Raw genomic sequence first — 14,331 nt, 5'->3', positions numbered from 1 at the left:
AATTTTAATGTGCTGTTTAATTATGGGAGGTGTACCTTTTTACAAAGGTCGAGTGCGCCGTTTAAGGTGTCCTTAAAGAGTTAAAAGTAGATTTAAAATTACTAAATTTTGTGCAGGCTTGGGGAGTAACGGAACACATGGAACGGCAAAAATGATGTTGGCAAGCTGTTTGGATTTATTTTCATTTTGTTTCTGTCGCATTTCGTGTTAGTTTTCCCGGAGATCAAAGCCAGGAGAGAAAGCTTACCACGTGTTGTAAGTCATAATTTGATTCGTATTTAGTTTCTTTTGTCTTTTATTAGCATATTTGGTATTGGAGTAATCCAAAAGTAATTGAAAGTAATCAAGTTAAAGTAACCCTACCCAACCTTGCATGCAATACAGCTTTAAGTGCAATATCCTGGTTGTGTATAGTTTTTATTTAGATTTGAATATATTTATATTTGTTTATTCTGCCAACTGCAGTGCAACTCCAATTTTGTTGTAGCAACACAATTATAAAAAGGGGGATTCTGATTATGTAGAATACTCCGACAATATTACCAATCTATGAGGACTTTATGGGCTGCTACCAGTGACAGAGACGATCTGTTTCAGAGCCGAAATGGGGAAGACGATATCAGTCTGTTTTTAAAATCATTTCCTCTTGTAAAAAATTGTTGTATGGCGTACTCAATGGGAAGCTAGAATAGCTGTGTGCCTTCTACAGCATCAATTGGCCTTTCCTTTTAGGCGTTTTTACCTCTAGCGTGACCTACCTGATTGCTTGTGTAAGATTGTGATCCTGGCCAAATTTGTCCTGGCCGGGGACAGTAAAATGTCTTTATGCTATAGCTGCTGAGTCAGAAAAAACAATGATGCCAAATCAGCTTTTCATTGGCAGTTTCTTCATCCTAAACACTTGGAAAATACCTATTCAATGTGATTCTGGCCTTGGAGAGTGGAATGTCTTTATGGGAATATGCTGAGTCAACGCAACTAAAATAGCTGAGTCAGCTTTTCTGGAGCCTTTTTCACATCTAGGATTACCTAACTGACTGCCTGTGAAATTTGAGAGTCATATATGAACTATTTCCCCTCCTCTTGTTTGGACAGATGCACAAACAAACAGGCAAAAGCTATTTAGGGTTCACTTTGATGCTTTTGGGAGGACAGAAGCGGACCAATTAGTTTTTAAATATTTAATATTAGGAAATTTTGCTCAATACACGATCATTTCAAGCTACAAGCACGATCCTGAAACAAAGCCTGTCTTTTGAAAGGAAATCTAAGTAAAAAAAAAAAAAAAAAAAACGGTTTAACAGAGACAAGGAAGAACAATGACGGGTGGATAATAAAAGCAGAAATTTAGTGAGAAAGAGGGAGAAGCTCGACCCGACGCATACGTAACGATTTACTTTTTAGGCCTGACCGGCCCTGAATTCTAATAAGGCTTGGGCTTAAGATCTTACCTCTAGGCTGAGAGTGGCGGACAAAACCTTTTCCCTGTTTGCAAAAGGCTTGCTTGGATCGTAGTCATCCGAACTTTCGCTATTAAGTACACACAATAGTATATTTCCTTGTGCAGCATGGTTATACGGCTTTTGGCGCGATCGCTTCTGTTGGATATAGTTTGATTATAGCCATCATAGTTTGTGAAACTGGTGATGTGTCCCCACGCCCGCAAGCCGGGGCACTGACGCCAGCTTGGTGTCTGATTGGTTAAACCAATAGCTTTATTGAATGCTGATGTTACGATGCACGGCCTTCAGAATGTTTTATGAAGGCCTTCTGGTAGATTTCTGAGCCCAGCAACAACTAACGGCTGTAATGTGATTGGTCAAATGCTTAAATATAAAAGCACACATCTGGAGAAGGCCTTGACAGCCTACAACTGCAATCACAAATACGGAGGTGGCTTCATATTGAAACTAAAACTCAATTTCAGGATGCGTCACTCAAGTGCTCGCTGAGTGATGGAGAAAAAGTGGATACTTAATTGAAAACACTTTCAAACAAATCCCGTTTTAGTCTGGCCTTGAGTCGCCTTTGATTTTGTTTGTTTTTTTTCCCACTCAAAGGCGTTCGTCTGGAGTGCAGCAGGCAGCCGCTGGCTTCATTTTGCTACTTAGTCAAATAAAAACAAGTCGCTTTTTCTACTCAACGATTGCTCTTTGTTCCCACTTTCTCAAAGTGCAAATCAATGTAAAAAAGGCCCGTTTGTAAATAAAAGTAACGTCATAAACATTGAAGTGCTTCAACGTTTCAAGCAACAAATAATCAAACAAGTCGTAGAACGCATGGGCAAAACATAAAAAAGGTACACACAGGCATGTATTCTTTATCATCTGTAAAGAATGACTTACTGAGTGCAACACCTTCATGTATATATTTATATCTTTATGATACTGGCCCGATAAACGCAAGGGAAAATCTTTTTTACACCACATTAGCGGAAAATTTTGCTTGCTTTAATGTTTATTTTTCTTATTTTAGAGCAGAGAAGAGCAAACTATGGCCTGCGGGCCACATGCAGCAGTGTGGCTTTTTTAATTTGACCCGCCAAACAAAAATGGTCAAAATGTAATATGTGATTTAGATAATAGTAAATAAATTACTACTAATAGAAAAGATTTTGTGGTGCCAACTTTCTCCCTATTGCCCCTATATGTTTCTACAACAAAAATACGACTATACAAATACTAAAAAAATACTACAGAATTATAACACAACTAAATATCAAATTAATCCTTAAATGCAGGCACATAATATACTGTTTTGCTTGCAATCTGAAAAGAAAAATATGCGATAGAAATACCAGAAATACTACTACAGTCATCCTGTAATACAAAATACCACTGCAGACATATTACGTCAGAAATACTACAAAAAAACAGTAATATTACATAAATTGTCATGATTACTGATGTGACTCACCTGTACCCGCTCATTCGGCGCTAACCGCCGCGGGTTTTGATTGGCTCCGTCACTATTTGAACCCAGTCCTGTCAGTCCCCTGTTGTCAGTCCGTCTGCAAACCTTTGTGAATACTAGGCAAGCCTTTTTCAACCCTGAATTCCACCTGTTCCATTTTTGCTCCTGTCTGTCTCCGGCTACGACCCCATTTTGATCCTGACCACATCTGATCTCCCGTCCCGGCTTTTGACCTCTTTTATCCCATACTACGTTTACTCTCCCGTTCTGGCTTACGACTCGTTTCCGGCCCCGCCTTGCTCTCCCAGGCCCGGCTACCGACCCGTTTTTCCGTCCCTGACACTGCCATCGCTCGCTACAGAAGATCCACTTCCGTGTTTGGATCACAATCCGATTACGAGAGCGACTTGCTTCCTGCGTGCTGCGAACACCGGATCGTGGGCGCAGCCCTTCCCCTTTCCTTCAATAAAACTTGTGAGAAACCTAACGCAATTGGGTCCTGTTTCCCTTCTGGTCCTGACATAAATTCCAAAGAAATAATACAAAAAGTGGCCGCTTACAAAATTCTGCAGAAATATTAAAAAATACTTCTACAGAAATTCTAATATAGTAATACCATGATTTAAAAAGATACTACTCCAGAAATATTTGGACAGAAATACTACAATAATAAAGTAAGAATACAAAAAATCTACAGATATATTACAAAATCCTACATCACAATATATTACTGCAGAAATTCTACTAAAACTACCACTGCAGAATGACTACAAAACTATATTTTGTGCTTAGAGGGACAGTGTATACTGTAATGTACAGTTGCACCTAGTGGTACAAAAAACGTTGAGTAAAAAAAACATTGATTTGAAGAATGGACAAAAAACTATAATAGCAATGTTTATTTTTATAAATATTTATTAGTCAAGAAATGTGTATTTCTTTGACATTAGAGAGTCCAAACCTAGTAGTCACTGCCATGTTTCTCTGGCATCGTGCAGCTACGTGGTGCTGGCTTCCGTTCACAGTAGACCATACAGTGCCATCAAGTAGTCAAATATTACACAATTCACCTTTAAACTAGGTATTATTTTGATTTAACCGATTTGCTCAGTAGCCTAGATGGTAGGGCGCCCGCTTTGAGACTGGGGAGGTCGCTGGTTCGCGCCTCGGCCGAGTCATACCTAAGACTTATAACATTGGTAAAATGGCGGCGCCCTCTGTTGGCTGAGGCTGCATCGGCTCGCTACAACGGGTCAGGTGTATCGACATTTGGTTCTGTGTACATTGTTACAAGAATGACAATACAAAGGAAATTATTATTATTATTAAACCAATTTGATGAAACTCATCTATTTAAAGCCACAATGTGAAATATCTGACCACAAGATGGCACTGTGTTGTCAGGTGCAAGTGAGGGCCAGTGCCCTAGTGTACATCGAGGCGGGACAAACATGGCGGAGACCGGAGAGGGGATTCCACCGAGTAAAACAAATAAAAGTATCTTGACTTATGATTTTAATAGAAATTAACATCGGTACGATAGTTTAATTTTGCCTGGCATTCAAATCAATGATTTTTTAATAGTAAATGAGGAGGCACTAAATATTACATTCTCCCGTTAAAAACAAATATAAAGAAATATAGGGACAGTGAGTTTTAGTTGTAAAACTTCATTTAAATATATATATATTGATTTAAATAAGCAAAAATACATAAACTATCATATACTGTAAACATGCTCGCAACAATACTAAGCATTTATTTCACATACATTTAGCTTCACCTCAAGGGAGCTTACATAATTATCTGCCATCATCTACCAAAAAGCTTGACCATCAAAATGAGAAAAATAATGGCGCGTATTGATCACTGAGTTTCCGTAGTTTGCATTCTTCCTTGTGGTTTGTAGCACTTGTTTTAAGTCGCACTCCATCCTGCAGTGACATCCAGTGGTCGAAAAATACACTCTTTTTTATCGGATTAGATAAATTAAAGAAAAAAAAATACATTAATATTTTCTACCTGTACTGGAAATATATTACTATATCAGACAATGTTGCCCTTTTACGTATAGACTTTATGGGTTTGTTTAAAAAAAAAAAACGCAAATTATCCTAAAATGAGTAAATGAAACCAGAAACGGCCATTTTTTCTACCAAGTTTGCATTTCATTCTATAGCGATCCATATATTGACATTTACTTTTACTTTTCGTCAAATGTACAATGTTATTGCATGGCATTTTACAAAAAGTAAAACGGATTTTCCAATTTATTTGGATAGAGGAAGATGATATAAAAAATAATAGTTGAGTCCTGAAAAAAATCCAGTCTCGATTTTAAGTCATCTGTTATTAACTCACTCAATGCCAATTACGGTTACATCATTTATATTAATTGCCCCACTGGCTAAACATTATATTAAAAATTTTCTTTTCATGTTATTTGTATTTTTTTAAGCTACGTGAGAAAAATATTTTCCAGGAAGGCAAAAATTTACTTTAAACTTGTTTACCTCTAAATATTTTAACAAGCACTGTGGATTATGATTATATTGTGTAAAAAAAAACTAAATAAAGTTTTTAACCTTTTTACACCAGGCGTTTATCATTCAGACTTCATGCATCCATTATCCGTGCCACTTATCCACAGTAGGGTTTCAGGGGTGATGGAGCCCATCAATTGACAATTTGAACCGGCCAATTAACCTGAAGGGCATGTTTTGGGGAATGTGGGAGGAAACCGGAGTGCCCTGAGGAAACCAGCACAAACACAGGGAGAACATGCAAACGCCGCACGGGAGACTGCAGTAGATGGACTTGAACACTAAACCTCCGCCATTGCCGCTGGACTGCATGCATTTAATTCCAAATACGTTTGTCAGGCAGTCTGGCATAAAGCTCAAGCTCTTTTATAGCAAGATATACGCCTATAAAATGTATTGTCATTAAAAGCATATTAGCTTGAACCTCACCGAGCCACGGCAAACTCAATTTGGTTCAACTGTCCCAAGTAGTTTTTAAATGTTCATGCCTCACTGTGCTACTGCCATGATAGGAAAGGTCTGCTTTGCAAACCGTGCAAGTACTTTTTACTGGCTGTACCCAGGCTGAAAGGCAACCATACGCAGTTGATCTTGAGGCGGCCGTTTCTGTAGGCTTCTATAAGTGCTTGAGACAGAGGCTGTTGAGCATAAGTGACTCTCAGTGTTTTCTAGTACCATTACAAGAAGAAATCCAGAGTAAACCATCGTGTTTTGGAGACCCACAAATACAGCCGCGGTTGAAAATTTTGCGTGTGTATTTATTATCTTGAGTATATTGCAAATACATTTGTTTTTGAGACCAATCTCTTCCTATCTAAATGTTGGGTAAAAACGACAGTAATATATAGTTTGTAATTTTAGTTGCAGGTGGGAAAACCTACGTTCATTTTTTGCAAGGCCTGTAATTGATACCTGTACTTTAAATAAACCTTGCACAAATACACATTTCATGGAACCCTGTTTAGGTGGAGCAATTTCCATGACCTCCTGGAAGTGATCCGTAAGGGTTGATGTCGCTTCATACAGGGATCAGAATTTTCCGCGGATCCGCGGATTTCCGCTGTTTTTGAACCCCAAAGGCATTCCGACTTTTTCACTTTTTCTCTTGCGTAGCAAACAAATTCAAAATCCGACTGTCTCACTCTTTCCTTTATTGCTCTGGCGCACCCTGGCGGCCGTTAGAAAAATTGGCCGCATTGTCCGCCCTGCTTTATTCCTGGACCCTGGCTATTTCAGCTGAAAATGAAAATCTCCATTCTGATCCCTGTTCATAAGACATGTTGTACAAACTAATGCCAGCTGTAGTTAATTATGAAGGAATAAATGCAATGACAAAGAAACAACTAAAGAGAGCCGTGTCCATTTTTAACAAGACTTTCCACCAATTTCAAGCATTTACAAGCACTTCACCCAAGGGTTGAGCACTTTTCAGTCATTGAAAGCCTTAAAATTCAAGCACTTTTAGGGAATTCATGCACCCACATGAAGCCTGTATGTAGATATTCCTCACTGCTTACAAAAACATTCCGGTTTACAATGAATTTCAGTCGAGGTTTTGTTGCCGTCATGGACCTTCTAGGCAAATTTCAACAATCTTACCTGTTTTCTTTGATGTTCACCAGGTTTTTTATCGTTACCCACTACTAAATGTATGGCAACCTGGAAGGGGGATTACTTGTGAGGTCCCTTCTCAAACTTCCTTATTTTTCTTGCGCTGTGGTTTTGAGTTCTTCCTTGCCCTCATGTCGGTTAGAGATTTAATTGTAACCTACGAAATTCTTTGGGACATTTTGCGATTAAAGTCTATACAAATAAACGGGACTTGAATTTCTATTAAGGTTGCAGCTTTATTTGAAAGAAACTCAAATGTGGCTGGCATCCCCGGCTACTCCTGCTTGGAGGCAGACACCTGAGCCCCGCATAAATGAGGCCCACGCAGGAAGTCTTCTGCTTCTACACATCGTTCGTCAATATGCGCAAATGCCCCCGAGGCCGCCTTGCATCCTTGCTGTCACTCCGGTTCCCGTCTAGCATTTGAGTGGTATTAGCCTACAGTGGGACACATTGCCAGGCTTGGGTTCACACTCTTTCCTCCATGTAACCCTTTAACACCATCATAATACTGATTTGCTTGTCTTCTGACACTTTGCACGTTTACTGTCAATAATGTGCACAAGAGATCTTGCCATAGAGTTGTTTTGAGATTGAGATTTCAGTTGTGTAAGGAGCATCTTTTAAATGGACCTATTTGAAGCAGTCTGTCATCCTTTCAATGAAATGTGATAGTCATGAATGTTTCCATAGAAAATTGTCAGTCTTCATTTAAAATGTTGGCCTGAAAAAAAAAAGGCATGACAACCTTGGGAGGATTGCCTGACATTTAAGTTCTTTGCAAGACGTGTTCATTTCATTGTCAACTGGCAATGCCGCTCTTACGCCATCTACTGACATAAGGGAGAATTGAAAAAAGCTTTTCTCTTTCTACGAATTAATTTAAGTCAGCCTTCTGAGTTTGAGTGCACTTTTTGTGGGCAGTTGAGTGATGAAGCAAAATCATGTCGAGAGACAAGTGGACCGTCCTTATTGAAAAGGCTGCCCGTCTGGCATCAGATAATCTTCAATCACAAAAGCCTCATGCTCATGTTTTTGAACACTTTATTTTGCAAAGTTCTGGAGTAGCAACTTTTACTTTTTCTTATCAAGATCCTGCTCAGCAGCCTCTTTAGCTCTCTTGGCACGGATACCAAAGAGACGGGCGTGAGCACGGGCCATGCGCAAGCTGGCAAAAGCCTTGAAGTTCTTTTCAGCTTCTGTGATGACTCGGGCCCTCTCCTTGTTGTGCACCTGAAAGGATAAAACAAACACCGTAGAAGCTGGTTAAAGGAGGCATTGATCTTCATTATTGATCATCATTATGCACGAGTTTAAAAAATTCCTTTCATTTATAAAAGCAGCCGTCAGAAAAATGGGTTCACGCGTTTCATCAAATTGAAATACAGAGATTCCGGAGAAGTTGTCATCATCAACTGCTAGACGGTAAATACAGCACCATCTTTTTACATTTGAGCCTAAACATATGCTCATAACTCACAGTTTTAATGGGCATCACTTGTCCTTTGAGCTGAGTGGCCATCTTCAGTTCCTCCTCCTAGAAACACAAGAGTATTACTGATCTATTTCAAGATAAAAATGTTATGAGACACACCTACCATGTACAACATGCGAAGAAAGTCTTGGTTTGAACTTAAACGTTATGCAATAAAGCCATATTCTAAAGCATGTTCAATTTAAAGGGTCCAAAAGAATTGATTTATAACGAAAGTTGACAATAGGGAATGTGCATGATCTATTTTCTGCCGATCTAGGGAATAATTCTTCGAATTGTATATAGTGCATTGGGAGTTGAAAGTTAAATATAAAAAGTTGATTTAAAAGGGTCGCAAAAAATGTTGTATACAGTATACATGCATAGAATGTCCACTTGAGGCTAAATATTAGCTTTAGATTTGCATATCGTGCGAATTCATTAATGTGATGGCATATGGTATTTCTCTACTTTTACTAACCTGGTTTTGGACCAGCCAAAATGTTTTAAGTTTAATCGGACAATTAATAGAAAAACTGTCCCACTCAACTGTTGTAATAAGTACGCTATTGACAAGATACTACAGCAGTGTCAATATTAAAGCACTGTTGAAACAAATTGCTGAGATAAAACAAACTTACAGTGCTGTCTCCCTTCTTAGGAGCAGATGCTTTCCTGGGGAAGAGGATCAGCTTGGATCGGTACTCCTTTAGCCTCTGCACATTTGCCTGAAGAGACTCTGTGGACCTGTTGCGACGACGGGGGTCCACTGCGATCCCGATGGTGCGGGCGGTCTTTTTGTGGATGCCAGCAGCCTAAAGGGTAGAGCAGGGCTCATTAATGAGAACTTTGAGTGTTCCCTTGCCCTTATTAAGGTTTTAAATCAGTTGATGGTGTAATGGTAGTCTGTACTCCCCTTTGAGACATTTTGTTATTAAGGTCCATTGAAGAAACACGACTTGACGTTGATGACGTTGAAAGAAGCGGTGATAAATGTGTTTGGACTAAAAGCCCCACGGCCCTCTTTATGTACAGTGTCATTACTTCTAAACATTTAAGATCATTTGGTGCCTCTTCTCTTTGTTATTTGTAACAGTAGAGAAAATTAAGTAGTAGAATAAAGAAGTGAATAACTAAAGTTTCTTACCCTAAGTTCCTTTGATGGTTCCCAAGTTTCTTAATGATAATATGCTGGACAAAATAAAGTATCTTTATTTCTTAAGGCACATTCCACTTTTTACACATTTTACAGTTAAACTGAACTGTGACCACCAGACAGACACTTGAAATCTGTTACAACACAAGTAGTAAATCATTTTAAAATGAAATATAAGAACAGTCATCAGTTAAAAGGGTTCGATGTATTCATCAAGTACATACAGCGATTCCGGAGATTGTCATCATCTGACTGTTCAAAAAGGTCAATTGTATTTTAAATGAAAAATGGTCACAATTAATCAGTGATTTTAAACACCCATTTCAGATATGCTGGTCTATTGAGGGTAGAAGCTCAGAGCAGGCAAGTTGAAACCATGTCTCATAGTACCAGTCTTTTACTACCACATCACTTAAATAGCATTTGAAAAGGTTTACGTAAGATACCAAAACAATTTTAAAACATTGCACTTTTCAAAATTATTTAACCTCAGTAGAAAGTAGTTATTTTAACAGAGGGAAATGTTTAAGACACCCGAAATACCTTGAGTTCCTCCAGTGTGAAACCACGTCCAGCACGGACCCTAGTGTGGTATCTGATGGTCGGACATCTGACCTGTGGCCTCAGTGGTCCGGCGACGGGTCGTGGAGCAATGCGACGAGCCTTAGTCTGGCGAGCCTTTAGCCTGATTTGAGACACCTCATGGTTAAACATCAATAAACAAGACATATCTGCATTTGAAAAGGGCTGCAAATATTGACTATTTTATTTGTCTATTGAAACCATTAGTTCAACAATCAGATAATTATTTTTTTTACTTAAATTTAACAGGAAGTTGATTTCATCACGTGGCAAACGATGAACGTAGGAAAAGTGGGGGGTTTTTAAGGGTTATTGATCTATCTTCGTTATTCATTATCCATTATCCGTTATCGGTCAGTTCATAATACGCTACAAAGCCTAGGAGCCGGGACACTTACTCTCAGCCAAAAGGCCAAGCTAAGGTCCTAGCCCTAAAGCCTTGCTGCGATCATTGCGAATGCACCGTTCCCGGAGGTACTGCAATACCGGGCCGATGCGTGGAGTGGACAGAGCAAGCTCTTATTCCATCTCCGGAATGCAAAAATCAAAGGCCAAGCTAAGGACCTAGCATCAAAGCAAGGCCAAGCTAAGGACCTAGCTTCAAGGCCAAGCTAAGGACCTGGCATCAAAGCCAAAAGGCCAAAGAATAAGGAGGCTGTGAAACGTAGGAAAAGTGGGTTCAGGGAAAAGAAATCTTTTGTTGAACACACGCATGATTCATTATAATCTTGAATATCTTGAACCAATGAGGTGCTGAGCTCAGTCAGGAACAGTCCAAACATCAAACGGTTTAAACTGATGGTTATCCTTCGTACTGCAATGACAATATATCAAATATGTTTGTCGGGCATAATGCTCAAGCTCTTTAATGACCAAATAAATTGGTATAAAATGTTTCATGCATGTGAAAACCGAATAGGCCTCAATGCTCCTTAAATCTTCTGCTTCGTTAAACTAATCGTTAAATGCACCACAACCATATGCAAGGTATGCGCTGCAAACTTTGGGGGTGGTCTGGTTGGCCATAACCAGGCTAAATTGCAGTCAAGCTTTAGACGTTTTGGTATGCATTGTTGTCACCGCATTTTTGTACAGTTCGAGAAACGCTGTTGCACAAGTGAGACGATCAGCAGGCATCATATACATGTTGATTGCTCACTCTGTTGCAAATCGTGTCCTGTGACAATAATCGACAATGAAATTCACTGTGGACCATTTCTATTATCGTTTTTACTTTGGGGTTGACCAATCGTTGGAGCCCTATGTTTGACTTTTTACAGTAAATGACCAAGAATGAGACCTTAAGCGCAACCAGTGAATTATACCATGTATTTAGCAGCAAATACCCATGAGACAGGTTTTCGCTCAATGTCCGTGCGGACACATAATTTCTAGACGTCAAATATAGTTTCACGGTAAGAAGCATGCATTCAAATGGACTTCCAAATATGATGCCTGGACGTAGCACGATGATGCTAACATCCACTAACCTTCGGAGTTTCCTCGCTGGCTGGTTGAACCAAGTGCGAACTCTTTTCTGCCAGTCTTTATGAAAATGGGGGTTCAGGATCATTCCATTTCGGCTGGGGGCCATGGCTGCCTACTTCCCTGAAACACAGCAAAGTATATGAGAATAGTACTCCACTGCTGTACATTATAAAGCGCAGTGGCTAGCACGGGTTATGTTAGCAAAGCTAGCCGCGGTTATATAGTGGCGTGGCATTTTTAACACAATTTTGACATTGAAAATGCCGTGCAATATGAAGCTGGAAAGATTTCATACAACAAAATGTCGTCATTGTTTATCATTGTGGGAACAAAGCCGTACTTCAAATGCAAACACCAATACTACCAGTCACGCTTGCCTGTGAGCAGGGCAGCCACTTTTCCAAACCACTACTGAAAAATGACTGCCAATATCGACATTAATACAAAGCTGACAAGTTATACTATTGAGCGGAAGACGTTTAATTTAAATTCAGGACGTACACGTAATGGATTGATGAAGATTCTACTGAAATCAGAACAAGAATTATTTCTTACCTACTAGGAAGGAAAATGGCCGAAAGGAAAAAGGAAGAAGAACTCTGGTGGATTATGGGATACGCGTGCACCAGCCAATGAACAGGCAGTAGTAGTTAAAGAGTGTTAAAGGCGTCAAGAAAGTAAACGCCGACGATCGGTTTGGTACCGTGATGCAAACACTTAATTAGTGTAGTTACAGCCCCCCATAATTTCCTATCAAATAAAACAGTGCAAAAATGTTGACCTATAAACCGGTAATAATTCAGTAATTTTATTCAGGGTTCGTAACTCGTGACAATATTTAATTATGCGTTTTGTTTTTTTTAAATATGTACCAAAATTTAGCCCACCTTTCCATTTTGTTTTTAGTTCCAAATAAGCTAGGGTTTGTTAACAATACCACTTATTAACAATAATAAATGAATCCTATCATATGACTTTTTTAATCTTGTGGAAGAGCAAACTCCTTGCTAAAAAACTGGCCAAAAGAGGTATGGGCGCCGCCAAGCTGTACTTGCCCAAGGCACACTACAGGAAGTGGTGTCCCTACGATCCTAGCGGTTAAGGGCCCGTGAACAGCGAACCCAATGTGTACAATAGACGCATATTTAAAAGAAAAAAATAACGCAATTTAGGATTACTATGAATTTAAATAATATAATAATAATAATAATAATAATAAAGCACGGAACCAACGATAAATTACGGTTTCCCCTTAAAATAAAGATGTCACCAAGTTTGAACCACATGATTCGGCTGCCAAAAATCATTTCTTCTATGTGGTCACTAGATGTCGACCTTTCAAACCACATCATCTTGTGTGTGCAAAATGCAATTAAAACTGACATTTCAAATGCACAGGCATTAGTACAAAATGTTTTACAAAAATCAGAACGTAAAATACTTTTAAAGCTTATACTTGACAAGAAAAGGCCTGGCAGTCCAGAACTGAATGTGAAATTGTGCTCTTCAAATGAGACATAGGATAAAGAAACTCAGTGTAACCAAGGTTGATAAACATTTTTTTCGTTAACCATTGCACTTCTTATTAGTGTTTATCATACAGCTTCCCTAATAAATGGAATTGCAGCCTCAAAAGCCAACACTGCTGGCTTATTGCTGATAAAGTTCACACTTTCCACTGAACATGTAAGAGCCAGTGAGTGAAAAGCCAATTGAGATTTTAAAAGCACTGTCTCATCAATCATTGATCAAGTGACCTCTGCTCTCTCTTCCAATCTGCGCCTGAGAGGGCAAAGGTGAAGGTGCATGTACTTTAATAAGCAACAAAAAGCACCTGGGTCAGGTGCGCACACAAACATCCTGGCCAGAAAAAAACCCCACTTCCATTGTGATAGTAGTGGGCTGTCAGGGCCTGCAAGGCCTTACATACTGGCTTAAAAACATCTGACTTGTGTGATGTTAATTCTGTTTTGTCAATACTTATTCAATTTTGTCTGTCAGTTTTCGTTTTAAGGCTTTATCCTGGTTGTGACGCTTGCAGATGTGTGCTTTCATATTTAAGCATTTAACTAATCATATTTCAGCCATTAGCTGTTGGTTGGCTCAGAAATCTACCCGGAGGCCTTCACAGAAAATACTGAAGGTCGTGTACTATAAGATTAGTCTTTGAGAAAGCGGCTGGTTTAGGTTATCAGAGTCCGTGCCGACCTCTGAGCACCTGTCCGCAAGCGTTGGTAAACGTCAACGAATTCACAAATTATGATTGGCGAGGGGGCGGTATACCACCAAAATGATCATGCCAACAGCTTCTAAACTTAAAGACCGAGCTGCACAAGGAAATAAATTGTGTTGGTTTGTTAAGCGAAAGGATAACTTTGAAGCGAGCAAACCTTTCAGAAACGGGAGAAGATATTGTCCACCACTTTAGACCATAAGCCTGAGCCCAAGCCCTAGCTGATTTTAAGGCCTGGTCAGGCCTAAACTATCGTTCATTATGTTTGGGTCGGTCCAAGCTGTTCTCTTTGACTTTTTTTTTTTATTATCCACCTGTCATCTTTGTTTAT

The 14,331-nt window shown here is 39.2% G+C and overlaps 1 protein-coding gene and 3 non-coding genes across 6 annotated transcripts; all 4 read right to left on the bottom strand.

The window, feature by feature from the left end:
• Nucleotides 1–8,094: 8,094 nt before the first annotated feature.
• On the bottom strand, nucleotides 8,095–12,457 carry rpl13 (ribosomal protein L13). 3 transcript variants are annotated; one of them, XM_088334464.1, is made up of 6 exons: nucleotides 12,323–12,457; nucleotides 11,770–11,887; nucleotides 10,241–10,382; nucleotides 9,183–9,356; nucleotides 8,548–8,604; nucleotides 8,095–8,300 (listed from the first exon to the last, which is right to left on the bottom strand). In XM_088334464.1, exons 2-6 carry the CDS (start codon nucleotides 11,871–11,873, stop codon nucleotides 8,142–8,144), a joined length of 636 nt encoding a protein of 211 aa, XP_088190590.1. In that variant the 5' UTR covers nucleotides 11,874–11,887; nucleotides 12,323–12,457; the 3' UTR covers nucleotides 8,095–8,141. The 3 variants fall into 3 exon arrangements, with proteins under 3 accessions (XP_088190590.1, XP_088190592.1, XP_088190593.1); XM_088334466.1 differs by lacking the exon at nucleotides 12,323–12,457 and adding an exon at nucleotides 12,269–12,304; XM_088334467.1 differs by lacking the exon at nucleotides 12,323–12,457 and adding an exon at nucleotides 12,108–12,138.
• LOC148367499 (small nucleolar RNA MBII-202) lies at nucleotides 8,397–8,478 on the bottom strand. Its single transcript, XR_015850394.1, has one exon. It is a non-coding gene; the product is annotated as a small nucleolar RNA MBII-202 (small nucleolar RNA).
• Nucleotides 9,863–9,944, bottom strand: LOC148367498 (small nucleolar RNA MBII-202). Its single transcript, XR_015850393.1, has one exon. It is a non-coding gene; the product is annotated as a small nucleolar RNA MBII-202 (small nucleolar RNA).
• LOC148367497 (U2 spliceosomal RNA) lies at nucleotides 10,732–10,931 on the bottom strand. The gene has a single exon (XR_015850381.1). It is a non-coding gene; the product is annotated as a U2 spliceosomal RNA (small nuclear RNA).
• Nucleotides 12,458–14,331: the final 1,874 nt, after the last annotated feature.

This window comes from Urocampus carinirostris, chromosome 4 (genome assembly GCF_059441175.1).
Source record: "Urocampus carinirostris isolate Australia breed hairy pipefish chromosome 4, RoL_Ucar_1.0, whole genome shotgun sequence".
NCBI lineage: Eukaryota > Metazoa > Chordata > Actinopteri > Syngnathiformes > Syngnathidae > Urocampus > Urocampus carinirostris.
Note: the sequence above shows the minus strand (reverse complement) of the source record. Positions and strands in the feature narration are given on the sequence as shown.